Consider the following 17435-nt stretch of genomic DNA (forward strand, 5'->3'; position numbering starts at 1 on the left):
ACAATGGTTATCTGTGCTCTACTACTGCCATCGAAGCAAGTTGTCATCCTTTAGCTTCATTTTGGTTTTTACAGCTACGACACAAAAGTGGGCTTGAACAGCTGGAAGAAAAAAAAATTCTTGCCAGGTACCTGTTCTCTGTAACAAACAAAGCTGAGAAGCATATGTAAGCCACACCTGTGAGAGCCTCCATAAGCTCGGCTTTTGACTCATTCTATCAAAGAAAGGCTCCATAGGAAATTCCCTTGCTACTTCTCAGCCCTCGTCTCTGGTAGCTCCCTTGCTGTCATTTTATGATGCCGCATTCTGTTTAGACTGCTGATGTATTCTTTCAAAACTCATTAATTTTGTGGTAAGAAGTTAGTTGCTAGAAGATAAAATCAAGGTCAAGCTTCCGTTTATTAAACGTACACCAAGACCCCAGTGCCTCTATGTTAATGTGACATGAATTTTAAGCTATTTTTGTTAATTGGGCTGTTGTGGCACAGTGAATGTTCTCACAACTTGCCAAGTTCAATATTTGGCTCTTTCAGAATACAGTGCAGTCGACTCTCAACAATAACGAATGAATTATGCCTGAGCAGACACCATCAAAATCCATGACATGGTTAACTTGTGCGAGAACTTGGAAGGTGGTGTTGCAACTCATATTTCTTTTTTGCGTTTTTTCTTGTCTATCAAGGTTCCTTATGCAATGAGAGATTTTTTTAATATTGTTACATTGTGGCAGTCGCATATAAAATTTATTTGCAATATTTACAAGAGAGGCAATGATACATAAACAAGATGGCTGTCGAGACTGATTCTTAATCTACATGTCAAATCTTATTCTGACTGGCACCACTCTTGGTTGCACTGTAACATAATCTGCGCCTGTAAAGGCACGGACTCGTCGTTAACTATAAAGGAAGTGAACTCGTGGCAAAGTACAAGGTTCAGCCAAGGCATACACAACATCGGTGCAGACAGTCGAGTGCAGCAAAGCGATCTCGTAGTTAACATTGCCAAGCTGATGCAATATCGTGTAGAGCAAGACGAGTGCCGTGGTGGAATGATGAGTGCAAGGAAGCGTGGAAAAAACAAAATAAAGCATGGGGCATACTTAGCTGATCCCCAACTGCAGAAAATTTGATCGAATTTGAAAACATTAAATCATATGGAAGGCAAATGCAGTGGCAAGCTAGGAGGGCAATCTGGGAAAGGTTTCTTTCTGGCATGAATTCAGGCACACAAGAGGCAAAAGTATGCAACGGGCTAAGGAGGCTTAAGGGACAACAAATTCATCCATTGCCCCTGGTGGATAAAGAAAACAATTTGGAAGACCAGGCCAATGCTCTTGGTCACTGCTTTGAGTGCATGTCTAGCTCCATCCACTATTTGGATAACTTTATGATATACAGAACAAAAGAAGAATGTAAGCCCCTGAACCAGAAATGTAGCCCAAATGAACCTTACAACTGTCCTTTTAGCATTGCCAAACATAAAGCTTCCTTATCAGCATGTTGGAGCCCTGCACCAGCCTTGATAGTAACACGCAAATCACGCTACTGACTCTTTTCTATACTATCTGGCCTGCTGGGTATCTTCCCCAAGTAAATAGAAAGAAGCTATTGTTATCTCAGTTTTTAAGCATGGTAATGATACTTCATTGCTGACCAGCTACCATCCTATAGCGCTTACAAGCTGCCTTTGTAAGCTTTTTGAGAAAATGATCAATCGCCACCTTGTACATTTCCTAGATCCAACAAAATAGTCGACCAATTTCAATGTGGCTTTAGGGAAGGCCGATCTACAACCGACCATCTTGTGCACATCGGAAAAACATTTGTGATGCACTTGTACAGAAGCAGTACTTGTCTATATTTCTTATCTATATTCCTTGGGCCCCTCAATTACCCGCTTCTCGTTTGATATGGCAAAGGCCTACGACACAGCATGACTGTACGGTATACTACGAGACCTGTCGCAGATGGGAATTCGAGAAAATATGTTTAACATTTAGAAAGCTATCTGTCCAAACACACTTTCCGAGTCAGAATCAGCAATGCATTGTTCCGTTCATTTACACAGGAAACTGGTATACCACAGGCGCCTTCAGAACAAGCCCTATTGAGAGCCTGTATGTTGAATCAGATGGGTGGTTCCACCACCTACAAAGAACTTGCAGCAGTTTCACATATTTCCCCAAAGTGCAGTGTAATCCTTGACATCCTTGCTACAAATACGTTAATGATGTGGCATGTGCTGCACTATTCCATAATCGACCCTCAGTGGGAGGGCCTTTTTCAATGTGGGTCAGAAAGCTTATAAGTGATGAAATGGGTGTCCCTATACTCAAACGTCACCTAATTTATTTATTTAGTTATTGTACCCTCTAGGCTTTACAGCATTGTAGAGGGGAGGGGCATAGAAAGAACACTTACAAATTTGATAAGGAGCACTTTACATAAAACAAAATCAGAAAAAGCAGCAAAAAAGAAATGATTGAAAGATAATGGCATGTTGTCGTAACATACATGAAATGACATGGTGACACGCAGTTCATTACGCTATGCATGCATACAGGCGCCAAAGAAAAAAAAATGTCAAAAGAAAAAGACATCAAAAGGACCTGTTCCCTTACGGCATCTTTCTGGGTTAGTAATACTGACGGTTGAGTCTGGCAGGTGGTTCCAGTCACGGCTAGTTTTGGGTAGAATCGAACGGGAATATGTTTTCGTGTTTCCACAACGAATATGTGCTTTGCAATGGTGATCAAAGCATGAAGACATGAAAAGAGCAGGCTGTATCCAGTGCAATTTAAGTATGTGATTGTGATAATAGATGTTTTGAAAAAGGCAGAGGCGAGATTATTTTCTGCACCTGACAAGGGTAGGAAGATTGACTCCAGTAAAGCTGTTGCTGCTGGGGCAATGGCAAATCGTTGAATGTGACACATCGTTTGCAGATGTTACAAAACATGCACCAGATGTGCACATACACATGCACTTTTGAGAGCTCCAACCAAGGTACACACAGATGCGTCCAATCAAGTTTTACACAGATGCGTCAAAGTCACAGGCTGGTGTCTCTTACAAGACTGTCGGCCCATCGTTTTCAGAATTTTACCTTCTACATCCTGAAACCAGTACGGCAGAGGCCTATGCTATACTGTTGGCTACTAAACACATTGAAAACAAAGCTCCCAAAGGCCATCACATTCACAGATTCCTTGAGTGTCATCAAAACTTTACAATCGTTATGAAAACAGAAAAGTCCTGTAATAAACAACCTCTATACACTGCTGTAGAATACATGCATCTAACCAACAGGTTCTAATATGCCGGGTGCCTGGACACAGATGTGTGGTGTATGGTATGGTAACGAGCTCACATAAAATGGCAACTCCCATAGCAACAAAACCTAGAAATCTGTCCATACTCGTTCCTGCCACAGAGTTGAAGCCATTTCTACGTGAAACACTCAGGAGCTATTGGCAACATTTGTGGGGTGAGCAAACATTGAATAAGCTCCATGTAATTAAGCCACTGCTAGGGAACTAGCCATCATTAACAGAGTCACGATAATCTTAATTTCTATTTTGCCACCTCAGAATAGGGCATACATGTGGTACACATTTATACCTTTTAACTGGCGCTGAACATCCACATGTGGCAAAAGGCTGACTACTCCACGTCTTGCTGGAGTGCCGGGAAGCAGAAGCAGAGCAAAGATGGCACTTTGGCGTACACACAATGTATCCCCTTAGATTTGACACTGTTTCTTGGCCCAGAACCTCTGCTTGAAACCAAGGCAGCGTTGAACTTTTAAAATGATGTGTGCTGCGTGATTAGCTTGAGAGATTCGTAGCCCTCCCTCTGTCTAGAAGGTATTGCTGTGAGCTTAGTGTTTAGTAGAGCATGTGCCTCCAGACCCTTGTGCTCAAGGCTCTTAGTGAGGCAGTAATGCTAGTAGAATTGACACATCTATTTAGTGTTTTTCATTGTAGAATATATTTTATGGTCATTGCTCACATCACTTGTCCTTGAAATTATTTTAATACTCGTATATTTTACGCACCTTATAGGGGGAATATTTTAGGCCTTGATACATATTACAGATGTCATTCTATGCATCATTGACTTTCCCACACCATTTCTTGGTACTCTTTGGCCATCCCTGCCCTTGCGCAAGAAAACCCTATTCTTCATGATCTTCTGACTGGTGCCATTATTGGTTGTGCCTTAACCATATGAAAGCATTCCTTGCCTCGGTACGATTACTGTAAAAACAATTAAGAAAAGCTAGCCCCTGTGAGGAATTGAACCTTAGTCTGCAACCTGGTAGTGAGAACCTATCATCTACAGCTGAGAAGGGGTGTGGAATACGTGAAACAGTAGAGAAAAAGGGCACCGCCACCATCGTGCTGTCACAATATCAAAGCGCATGCACAGCTGGCGTGTTGAGGGCTAGGTCTGTAGAGATGTGTGGTGTGTTTGGCTGCAAAAGTGAACAAATACATTTCACCACTTCACAACTTCCATTACAGCTCAGTCAGCTGTAATGAAAGTCAAGTATGTGTGCTGTGTGAATGCTCTTGCGTAACTCAGACAATCATAGCAGACGAATTCTTGCCATATTTTTGGTATTGTAGAACCATAATTTACTATCACAGCTCAACTTATTTTGCCCTCTGGTGTCCCTTTGAACTGACAAACTCCTAGAGTGAGAGTTTTAAAATGATGCTTCAGACACATCCTCTGATGCACTAGATTTGACATCAAATTGAGTTTGCAAATCTCGCACTGTGCAGCTGCAAACAAATGGAAGAATGGAAATCTGAATGGTCGTCTGCTACAACTCGGAACATCCAAATTTATACAAACATTTGACCTTGGTATAACTATGGCAAGCCTGCAAAATCAAATTGACAGTGTAGCAGGTGCACAGGCAGTGTGCCTACCCTCCCATCCCTGAAAAGACAAAAGAGTAGTTTTCGTAGCCGACAAAATAAGAATTCCAAGAGAGATTAATGCTCACCGAATAAAAAAAAAAGTTGAAATCTGCCATTTTCCAAGCTAGCATTGTGATCCGATTATGAGGCATGCTGTAGTTGGGGACTCGGATCTATTTTGACCACCTGGGGTTCTTGACATGCACCCAACGCATACTACACAGGCGTTCTTGCAGTTGGCTCCCATCAGAATGCGGCCATTGTGGCTGGGATGGAACTTGCAACTTCATACTCAACAGTGCAATGCAAGAACTGCTGAGCTATCATGATGGATCTACTCATTGAATAAGTTAAAATGCTAAAACGTATTATGTAACATAAACATCCTTCTGTGACCTGAGTAAACATCAGAATAGCAAACTGTTGGGCTAGTTGGCGAGACATTTCATGCAAAGGCAAGTTCTAAAGTGTCGTGGGAAAAAAATGTTGCAGTTTAGCCTGAAAGCCGAAGCATTGATTGCAATGGCAAATCACTAGACAGCTATACGAGGTAGGGATAGTAGTTTTATTGGCTGTATAAACTTGTAAAACATTTGCTTAGTAACTAAATTAGCAAGCATAGCGTCGCGCATGCTCAGGCAAAGATGAACACATCTCACTCGACGACCACGAAGATTCGCTGTCAAAATGCTGGCATGAGGAAGAGCAGGAGCGGCAGCTTTCAAGATAGGGCTTGTGCAGCTGCGCTGTATGCAGCCACCACCAGAGTAGGATCACGGCAACACCGACGGTGGAAATTTCTCTGAAGTGTCCATATAAACCGCTATCTCAATAAAAAGCAGAGAATATTAATGGGAAAGACATCTCTTCTGTTTATGTTCTCCACTTCTTTCCATACTACTTCAGTGCTCTCCTTTGTACAAAATATAGTGCAAACATCTTGTGCAGACAGTTGAATGTAGTTTCTTTTATTTTGTTATGGTATGACATTCTGAATGACTGTTGGTGTTCAAAGTTTCAAGGCAAGACGGAGCTAAAGAAGACGCCACAGTGGAGGGACTCTAGATTCACTTTGACCGCTTGGGGTTTCTTTACTGAGCACCTTAAAGTACTTACACAAGTACTTTTTGCATTCTGCACCTATCAAAACAAGATCGTAGTGGCCGGGAATTGAACCCATGACCTTGTAGTCAGCAGCAGAGCAACCATAGCCACGGCCTTGTTTGTCCACCTTTGCCCCTATATGCCCTTTCCGTGTTCTATCCTATTGTGCTTCTTGTCACCATTTATGATGAAGCAGTTTGCCCAACACAAACACATGTTAGGTGCGCAGAGCAAGTTTCGAAATAGCATGGGTTCCACATACTATATCACTTTTATTTTCAATAACAATGCAGTGAAGACATATACAAAAGGTGTGTTCACAACTTCAGCGAATGAGCCGAGACCAATACCTGCTGCACGCAAACAGGTGATAAGGTACCCTCCACGAGTGCTTAAAATTACAGCCACAATGCACGTTTCCCTTCCCACCCTCTTCCGTTCACACCTTCTCAAGTGATGAAAGTTCGTGTACAGATGCCGGACAGTGGTGATGACTAGTGTTGCGGTGTCGTGCAAGCATGTGATGGCTATCTCTCTTCCTCATCTTCTGCAACTGCAGTTGGGGTTTCCGTATTGGTCTCTTCGTTGTTCCACACGAAATTGTAGTTCTTCTCTAGCCTCTGGTGCTTTTCAATCTCCTGGACAGCCTCTTGGTTTCCCATCTGTTTATCAATATCAACATCAATAACAAGCTTGTTAAGCTTTTTTTTTTACTAAAATAACATCCGAAATATTAATTGTAAATACTTACCAGGAGGGTCACTATCATGTTCTGAAACTGCCGAGTCTCTTCTGGAGAAAGAACGTTCAAGCCTTTGGCTTCCTCGTCATCGTAATAACCAGCAGTGATGATCTTGACTTCAATTTTTCTTCCTGTAAAAATAAAAAAAGAAAGAAACAAAGGAAAAAAAAGACAGAAAAAGAGGTAACACCATTTCAAAAGTGAGCACTTAGTTTCTTGCATGTTTCATATGGTCTTGCCATAGCAAGTGATAGAACTCCTGCACAAAGCCATAGCACGGATGCACAGAAAAATATTTTCAAGGGAAACAAGCTGCAGTAAACAAGTAAGCTATCACATAAACAATACAGAACTCAACTACAATCAGTCTATAACACAAAAATAATGGAATTAAGAAAATGAATATTACGCAATTGTTTTAGGCTAAATTGATGCAAGCATCAAAGATCCAACACAGGAGGTAAATAAAGCATGTAATAATACTCGGTATGAATTAAAATTTTATTCTCAGCCTACCTCCTTGCTCAAGAGCTTTTCCATAACAGCAATCCAACAATGACAAGAAAGGACTACTAAAGGGATACTAAGGACAAACCAATTAAGTCGAGCAAAAGTGACAGCAAGTTAGTGCTCTAATGTGTGTGTCGTATGTTATCTGTCACAGCCAGTGGCCGACATTAGTGATAATGAAGGCTTTGTGTCAAGCCAGCCAATGACAAAGGACAAAAAGAATGAAAAATGAAAAAAATCAGCCCCGGAACAGTAAGGGCCTTGCAACATGACTTCTTTTGCAGGGCAACTGTACACTTTTTTATCGCTGAGGACGTCTTTCGATTATATTCGTCATCAAAACATTCTCTCCAAAAGAGCAATCTGTCTGCTTTCCAAGAGTATAACATACAGAGAAAAGCAGTGCATCAACAGGACCAGGGAAGGATGAAACAACAGCAGCTGTGCTGTCTCGTCTTTCAGTGGTGCTGTTGCTGTGCTGTTTTCCTTGGAACGTTGCTCAACCAACTAGCCCAGCTTCACACTGTTGTATAATGTAGTATCAACCTAGGCCTGGCTTTGCATTTCCATCCAATGTGCACCTGCATATCACTGCTTACCTCCTGCAGTAACACCAGCTTTCTGTAGCCTGTCCCGCAGTGCAGTCTCCAACTTTGACTTGTCCTCAGATGGCAAGTCCAACTCCTGGTAAGTGGCAGCCTTCTTGCCAGGCTCTTTTGACTTGCGTCGGCCGTAACGACGAATACGAACTCGCAGGCTACCCACCTCTTCTGGCTCCGCTTCTGCCCCTATGTTAAGGATATTTTTTTTTATTAAAAAAGAAACAAAGAACAAGTCACATCCTCGCTTATTGCTTGTTAGCTCCACAGGCTATGCATGAAAGTAGTTCAACTAAAGCCCGGATTTATTGTAATACGTACATAAAAATATGCACTAGTGCGATCGGTTTGACATGCTTTGATAAGATGCTTGTTGGCTGTCAAGCCGTGGTGCACTGATGTCGCTTTGAACCAGAAGTGATGTGTTAAACGAGATGGCAGTGGAACCTGTGAACACATTTATGGAACAAGGGATTGTAATGAAGTTTGTAATGAAGCTCAGCACGGGGACAAGCTTCTAAGCTGTATCACAATATTTTAGCGGTGTAAATGGTTTCTAGGTGATCGGACGTTAGCGAAAGGCGATGCCGGATGAGACGGCTCGTCAGCAGTGAAATTCCGATAACCATTTTCGGGGATGAACGTGGCATCATTTAATCTGATTTCCTCCCCAGCGCTGAAACCAGTGAGTTCTGCTGTGAGGTTCTTTAACGTGTACTCAGTGTCCTCGGGAAGAAATGGCCTGTCTTGATTACCAGAGGTGTTCCTTTCATCCACGGCAATGTCTGTCAGAATACAAAAAAAAAGAAATATGGGGTTTTACGTGCCAAAACCACTTTCTGATTATGAGGCATGCCGTAGTGGAGGACTCCGGAAATTTCGACCACCTGGGGATCTTTAACGTGCACCTAAATCTAAGTACACGGGTGTTTTTGCATTTCGCTCCATCGAAATGTGGCCGCCATGGCTGTCAGAATACAGTGCACTGCACAATGTACACTTTGCGTGGCCTTGGCTGAGAGGTACTGCCGAATCTTCTATACAGTCTTGACCTCACTCAAGGTGACCATCATTTGTTTGCACCACTGAGTGAGTTTATGGGTGGCCAACACTTCAGCAGCGGCTATGTCGTCAAGTAGGCTGTCCATTCATGGCTGTTGCGCAAGGAGAAATCCTATGCTGTTGGCATCTATGTACTGCCAAAAAGCTGGTTGATATAGGTGCGTCAGTTTCACAAAGTATTAGCTCAATAAGTGAGACCACTTACACGCGTCTGAACACGTTTCGTAATCCTGAAAAATAAACAGGCCCTCGTTTGACTTGGACACCCTTCACATAAATATAAAATTTCACTGAGACATCCATAGATTTATGCTCTGCCTGTGTGGCATGTTGACTTACTAAATTCAGGGATGGTTCTTGGCCACTTTAAGCCTAATGCCATCGGCACTGCCCACGGAAATGACTTAAGGGTACCATTACCAAGTGGCCAAAAGCATTCTGCTGTTGAGGTCATGTCAAGCAAAGAACTACTATTCTATGAGCAGATAAGAGACTGAAAACATGCAATGGATGTCAATTCGTAACTTGGCATATAACATGTTAACTACAGGCTCTCCTTAATGAGATTGTTCTGAAGAGAGCACTAGAATTCACTGGTGCTGATGATGCAGCCATTAGTTGGAAGCTTTGCTTTGCTAAAACAGGCATTTGAGCTGAACATTTCAGAAAAGGAAGAACTGGATAGTTAAAACAAGCAGATCTTCATGGATCCTTTATAGTCCCTTTAAAGGGCCCCTCACCATGTCTGGGCATTGCAAACAGACACGAGCGGTACGTAGGTAATCCAGTGGCGCTTACGTTTGCAGAGTATCAAGTGGCTGCACAGTGGGAAAACAGCTAAAATTTCAAACAGAAGCCCATGCACTCTTACTCGAGAGAGATCCCCCACATACAACCGGAGAGTCAAGGTCACAGGGAAAGATGCAATACTTGCTAAGTCACCAATTGTGGCACACGACCTTGGTAAATTATCCCTTGGCTCAGACATGGGAGAAGACAGGAAAGAAAAGTCACTTGAGGATACTAGTCGAGGCACAAGGAGAGTGCGTCTATGTTGATAGTGAAGCTCACCTCCTGGTAGCATGGCAATGGGACATTTCAATTTCTACTATCTCCAGTTATGAATGAATATTAATAATTCTTGTGGTGACACATTCCCCAAACGGTGCCTACAACTTTCAGTGTATAACTAACATTTGCAATGAGGCTTGGTGAGGGACCCGGAGACACGAAAGTGGCTTACTATATTAGTGAATTTCACTTCTGGAATTTAAAACATGTCAGAGACAGCATACTATGTGATGAGCAAACATGTCACAGTCATTGGCAATCTGACAATTTCTGTTGGCTGTTATTTGCTAGGCAATAAAGGAATATCACGAGGGGTCTTTTAAGTTGACATTTCCAATTTCCCTGAGTGCCTTTGCAAAATTCCCTGAGTGACACAGAACTTTGTTTTATGGTCTGACACCATGTCGCCCGATGGTGTCACTATCTAGTAAGCATTTTTGAAATACAAACAAATAGAAGAATGTAAGCCAATAATACAAAAATCCAGACAGAATGAACCTTATAACCGGCCGTTCAGTATTGCAGAGTTGAGAGCTGCTTTGACCACATGCAAAAGCTCTGCACCGGGACCTGATAGAGTCATGTGCGAAATGATCAGAAATTTACACACTGACACCAAACTTACACTACTCACGCTTTTCAACGCTATTTGGGCTATGGGATGCCTCCCATCCGCATGGAAAGAAGCGATTGTGGTCCCTGTTCTTAAGCAGGGTAAAGACCCCTGCTTGGCGGCAAGCTACCGTCCGATAGCTCTTACAAATTGTCTTTGTAAGGTTTTTGAAAAAATGGTTAACCGCAGACTTGTACATTTCCTTGAACTTAACAATGTCCTCGATCCCTTTCAGTGTGGCTTCAGAGAAGGGAGGTCCACAACCGATCACCTTGTGCGCATTGAGGGAAACATTCGCGACGCCTTTCTACATAAACAATATTTCCTATCCGTATTCCTCGATATGGAGAAGGCGTACGACACTACGTGGCGCTATGGAATCTTGAGAGACTTGTCGGGAATTGGCATCCGTGGCAATATGCTCGTCCTAATAGAAAGCTATTTGTCCAACCGTACATTCCGCGTGAAAGTCGGCAATGTATTGTCGCGGCCTTTTATACAGGAAACTGGTGTACCTCAAGGAGGTGTACTTAGCTGCACGCTCTTCATCGTGAAAATGAACACCCTTCGTGCTTCATTACCGCCAGCCATTTTTTATTCTGTTTACGTAGACGACGTACAGATGGGCTTCAAATCCTGCAACCTTACTGTATGTGAGAGGCAAGTTCAACAGGGCTTGAACAAAGTGTCCAAATGGGCAGAAGAAAACGGATTTAAAGTTAACCCCAACAAAAGTTCTTCTGTGCTTTTCACAAGGAAAAAAGGGCTCATTGCAGAACCCACTATCGAAATGTATGGTCAGCGAATTCCTGTGAAAAAAGAACACAAGTTCTTAGGCATCATACTTGATTCCAAATTAACGTTTATTCCACACATAAAGTACCTCAAGGACAAATGCTTAAAAACAATGAACTTGCTTAAAGTGCTATCCCACACAACATGGGGCAGCGACAGAAAATGTTTAATGAATCTTTACAAGAGCCTCATCCGATCACGGTTGGACTACGGTACCGTGATCTATCATTCTGCAGCCCCGAGCGCGCTAAAGATGCTAGATCCGGTCCACCATCTAGGAATCCGACTGGCCACTGGAGCTTTCAGAACAAGTCCTATTGAAAGCTTATATGCAGAATCAAATGAGTGGTCACTTCATCTGCAGAGAACATACATCAGCCAAACATATTTTTTGAAAGTCCACTCTAATCCTCAACACCCGTGTTTTAATATCATTAACGACACGACATATGCTACACTATTTAATAATCGTCCTTCCGTAAGATGGCCTTTCTCGCTGCGTGTGAGGGAACTTAGTGACGAAATGCGTGTCCCAATCCTCGAGCTTTGCCCAATGCATCCAGCCAAGCTGCTACCTCCTTGGGAGTGGCAGCTGATACAATGTGATATATCCTTCATGCAAGTTACAAAACATGCTCCAGAGATTGAAATCCAAATGCATTTCCGGGAACTCCAGCACAAATACTCCTGCACGGAGTTCTTCACAGACGCATCGAAGTCACACGACGGGGTGTCCTATGCAGCCGTCGGCCCATCTTTCTCTGAAACCGATGTACTGAATCCGGAAACTAGTATCTTTACGGCTGAGGCTTACGCACTGCTGTCGGTCGCAAAGCATATAAATAAGTCAAAACTCCAGAAATCAGTTATATATACAGACTCCCTTAGTGTTGTGAAGGCCTTGATGTCTTTCTGTAGCCACAAAAATCCGGTAATTAATCAACTCCACTCCGCACTGTGTAAAGCATATATATCAAACCAACATGTGATTATATGCTGGGTACCTGGTCATAGGGGCATTGAGGGAAACGTACTAGCTGACCAGATGGCCACATCCATTTCATTGCATTCAGTTAGTCCTACTGCTTCGGTCCCTGTCACAGACCTGAAGCCTTTCCTAAGAAGAAAACTGCGAAACCACTGGCAACGTATGTGGGACGCAGAAGTAAATAATAAACTGCACGTAATAAAGCCACAGTTAGGTTCTTGGCCCTCCGTAACAAAATCGCGGCGAACAGATGTCCTATTCTGTCGCCTCAGAATAGGACACACATTTGGCACGCATAACTATTTACTCACTGAAAATAATCCTCCAACCTGCGGTAGATGCGGGGAGAGGCTGACCGTCCTCCACGTCCTCCTGGAGTGTCGGGCAGCCGAATCCGAAAGAAGGAAACATTTTTCGCTAGCATACCGGCAGCACATCCCCCTACATCCCGTAATGCTACTTGGCCCAGAACCTTTATTTGACACCAACGCAGTCCTAAGTTTCCTGAAAGATGTTGTCCTGCATGTTTTTAGCCCCACATGTTCGTAGCGGGTCCTCTCTTCAGAGGATGCCGCTGCGATAGCTCTTTAGTATAGCACATGCCTCTAGGCCCTTGGGTTTCAAGGGCTCTGGCGAGGCAGTAGTGCTCCAAGTTTTTTTTTACCATCCTATATATTTTTATTTTGCATCATTCTTCTACGATAGATTTTATTGTTCATAGTATTCGTCATTAGTCATCGCCATAATTTTATAGTACATAGATTTTACCCATTTACAGCGACTATTTTTAGGCCTCTTTACAGCCAAGTCACATCTTCCACAATACATCGATAACACTACCACCTGTCATGGCGCTCTTTGGCCAAACCTGGCCCTTGCGCCACAAAACACCACACATCATCAACTATCTAGTAAGCATGTTAAAAAATAAAAAAACTTAATCCAGTTTGAATAAAAAGGAGTAGCGTTTATTTTATTCAAAAACAAATACAGAAGGAAGGGGTTAGTAAAATGCATAGCAAAAAAAATATATTAGAAAAAAAAAGGTGAAACCCATTGTCAAACATTCCTAAATACGAATAAAAAGGATATTAGTACAGAAGCAAATACTTTCGAAGATGCACTATTTCTGTCAATTGATATAAGTACCTAGGGGTAAACTCTTACCAGTAATCTTTCATGGGGTGTGCACATTTCAGACGTCTGTGCGTCAGCTTTTCAAAAGCTATGTTTTCTTAAGAGGAAACTTGAAATGCCCCTGTAAGTGTTCGGCTTCTAGCTTATAACGCATGTGTTAGGTCGAAGTTAGAGTATGCGTCTGCGCTGTGGGACCCATATGTTAAGAGAGATATAATAAAACTTGAGGGTGTTCAAAGAAAGGCTGTATGGTTTATATTCAGAAAATATAGGACGGATTCACCATCGTCTCTGATGAAACGTAATAACATTACAACATTGGAGACACGTAGAAAAATAAACCGACTTTTGTTACTTCACAATTTTATGTCCGGAAAAATCGCCCTATCTGTATCAAGTTATGTTCAACCTGCTGCTACTAGGAAAACAAGGCACACAGCAGAACATTCACTGAGACCTATTTTTGTGAAAACTAATTTCTACAAATACAGTTTTTTCCCTAGAACAGCTAAAGAGGGGAATGAGTTGCCGCCAAGTGTTATCAAGGCCGAAGACTTTTCGGCAGAACTGGAACGTTTCTTTTGTGAGCAATAGATACTTTCAATTGAATAAATGTAGGTATTTGCTGCTGGTTTAGTTCTGTTCTGACTGTTTTGGTTCTTGTTTTGTTGAAAATTGCTTCTTCATTGTGTTAGCGCTATTGCTTTTGCCCCTTTTGCTGTTTGCGAATTTATTGCTGTTATTTATTGTCATTCCGAAAATGCCCCTCCTGCTAGGGCCAAAAAATTGGCCTGCAGTATGATTAAATAAATAAATAAAATAAATAATTTTAAGCTCATTGGTAGGAGACCCGAACTTTGTCACAAGTGAGATTCTCTCTCAACAGCTGGTAACCTCAACTGTCCTGACATACTCTCAGCCCATGCACAACGCCTAAGTGTTGCGTTTCACTGCTTTAAAGAGTTTATTTTGGCTTGTATTAGGGACACCTTCATCCCGGCATCAGACAGCACTTTTGTTTTTTTGAGCTCAAGCTCCTTCAAAAAAGTGGCAGCACGCTTCCTTTCCTGCTCATTCCTCAATGCGTAGGTCCTTTCTGTTCTCGTCCTCCTTCTGCCGCGCGTTCGCCCCACAGACCGTTTGGAGCATCCACTTGCTCAGTCGTACAGACAACATCCGATTTTTCAGACTCCCTAGGGGCCGCGAAAACGTCCGAAAATGGGGCAGTTATAAAAAATGGATGAATGTATTTTACTGTCCTTAAGGGCAGTAAAATACATTCACAGGCACATCCGAAAAAGTTCTGAAGGCCTGCCATTAAACTTATTAGGCATATCGGTGCTCTTACTGTGACAGGAGATGGCGGGTGCAAGCGTGTATAATTAAGGAATACATACTGTGTCCCGTGACAATTACCCCTTACCACGCTTATTATGCTTCACCGCAAATACTTTCGCGTATGCTTTACAGCGTAACAATTCTGCACTGAGGTGAAGCTGACTTTTGGGAACTGGCACTGCGCAACGCGCCGTGTTTTCCGAGCTTCGAAGCCAGTCGCGAGGACCACAAAGGCGCTGTCGGTGCCATTGCTGACAGCGGCGAATTGTTTCAATGAAAACCATAGCACTGAACGGCAAGAAGCTTAATAGCGAACATCGAAGCTAGGCTTACCGTCGCCACGGAGGTGGCTACGGCTGCCAGCGGATTTGCGTGCGAGAGCGCCGGTTAGAGGCGGCGAGGTAATCAAAATGGCGGCGGTGGTGGCTTTGTTAAATGCCGTTTCGGACATGTAGTCACGAAAAAAATGTACGGAAAATCCGACGGCGAAGGATTCTTGCATCCAAAATTGCAGACGTTATATACTGACCCGATGGGATACGTGGTGGTGCCCCGAAGCCGTCCGAATTATCGAGCGTCCGGAAAGTCGGTCGTTGACTGTACACAGGGAACTCCTCCAGCCGACGACACGGCGTCAAAGACCATTCGTTACGATTCCTCTCTGCTACTCGAACCAGCTTTACCGCGACTTTCGTTCCCTTTCAATGAAATTACAGCTAATTTTCCTTGATAGAAGCACAAATTCACCGAGTTTTCACTGAGTGTTTCCAGACTACTTAAAATCCCTGAGAATTCCCGGTTTTCCCGGTTGGTAGACAACCTGGGTGGTATGGGTGAAAGTCCGAGTCTTTTAGAATCCTCCAAACTGATGACTTCGAAATTGGTACCAGGGCGGCCACGTCCCACACGCTAGCATGTGGGTTAGAGGCCATAAATGCTAGTACATCTGTGCGTAGGCTAGGATTCAAAAATAGAGTCCTCCACCGCTGTTTCTGGAAGCTGCCGATTTGTCTCAGATTTTCACAATTTCTGATGATAGCTGATGCGTTAGGTTTACCGCCACACTTCCATGACTGATATATATTTTCAGTGTTCTCCTTGTCATTTTCAGCTCCCAAAGCAAGGATCATGTTTTCCTTCTGCTCGTTAGAGAAAGACATGGCAACTGGGACGATACAAAATGCGGCTTTAAACCTTTGCACTGACATTGTCAATTCGCTTTTGTGATGATAGGTATTGTGGCAAAATAAATAAATAAATAAATAAATAAATAGACAAAACTATCGGCGCACTTTATCTATGCTAAGACAACAGCTCTCACAGCTTGTTTCCAACTATCACCAGACGCGACGTGTTACTTCAGCTGGGGCGTAGCAGATAAGATACTAGCTTGATCACAATGTTAGTCTTTATTTCCTTTATTTTGTTCTGGCTAACTCAGAGGGAGCTTGTTCGAGGGCGCTGCTTTATGATGCGGGTGGAAGCGCAGTCACTTAAGTGTTTTTTCATATTTTGCAGGGTTTATTTATCAGTTGGAAAAAATTAGTATGCAATTAGTACGCCGCTGAAAATACAGCAATTAGAGGTCTCTTGGCTGTGCCTACAAATGACTCATTGACACTTAGATAATTAGGATAGTATGTCTCGAGTTATATAATTAATTATAATTACCTAATTAAATCTCAGTAATGAAAAAATTACTGGCAGCTACTCCGCTGTACGAGAAACAATACGCACCAGGTTTTCTTCGAGTAACGCAATTGCTTTTTTTGTAAATCTGGGTACATGATAGTTAATTGGGACAGCCCATATATATTTATCACCTCTGCGTGCAAGTGACGATGTTTCCATCCCTAATAAATGTAAATTATTAGATTTTTTTTTCATGAGTCATTAGCATTGCTTACTGGAAAGAGAAGCAATAGAGACACATATATGATTCATGTTCATTTCACACGCTCTTGATAAAAGACTACCGAAGGGATCACTGAAGACTGCTGGTTTTTTTCAGGGTCAAAAAAGCATGCAAAGCAATTTGAAGTGAGGTGAACATATAGTAATATATTCATTCTCTAGGCATAGGCTATCCATAACTTTAGAAATAGCTATTCATTGGCTACCTCCTTCTCTTTCAAAAACATAGTAAGCTTTGTCCTGTGTGTATATTTAAATATATTGTGTATGTGCATGGTGTTTACAGTGGAAATTTAAGACAATGTTGAAGTGAGAAAATACAGATGAGGCAGCCACCGCTAGTGCTTCTAATGCGCTTGTCCTTTTATTGTCAGGATTTGCAAAAATAAGGCGAAAGTATCAATAAAAAGCTGTGCATGTCCGCGTGCCAGCAATGATGCAGTAAGCTATTAACCACAATAAAATTCTAAGTGAAAAGGTCAAGGCAAGTAAAAAGAAACTTCAAATGATATAGGTGGCAAAACTCTGGTAATGACATTTTAGGAGTGTGTGTGTGGGGCAGGGGGGGAGGGGGGGAGGTTTTGGCACCGCTGGGGGGCGGGGAGCTCTGCCCCCTCCGGAAAACTCTG

The 17435-nt window shown here is 42.6% G+C and overlaps 1 protein-coding gene across 1 annotated transcript in view; it reads right to left on the minus strand.

Moving 5' to 3' along the window:
• Positions 1 to 6289: 6289 nt before the first annotated feature.
• LOC135899522 (protein OS-9-like) overlaps positions 6290 to 17435 on the minus strand; it is a 30473-nt gene continuing 19327 nt past the window's right edge. The window contains exons 11-13 of the mRNA XM_065428800.2: positions 7889 to 8077; positions 6789 to 6910; positions 6290 to 6699 (exon numbers count right to left, since the gene is read on the minus strand). Of these exons, the coding sequence (XP_065284872.1) occupies positions 6565 to 6699; positions 6789 to 6910; positions 7889 to 8077 (446 nt within the window). The 3' untranslated portion in view covers positions 6290 to 6564. The remainder of the gene's footprint in view (positions 6700 to 6788; positions 6911 to 7888; positions 8078 to 17435) is intronic.

Source organism: Dermacentor albipictus, chromosome 4 (assembly GCF_038994185.2).
Source record: "Dermacentor albipictus isolate Rhodes 1998 colony chromosome 4, USDA_Dalb.pri_finalv2, whole genome shotgun sequence".
In the NCBI taxonomy this organism is placed as follows: domain Eukaryota; kingdom Metazoa; phylum Arthropoda; class Arachnida; order Ixodida; family Ixodidae; genus Dermacentor; species Dermacentor albipictus.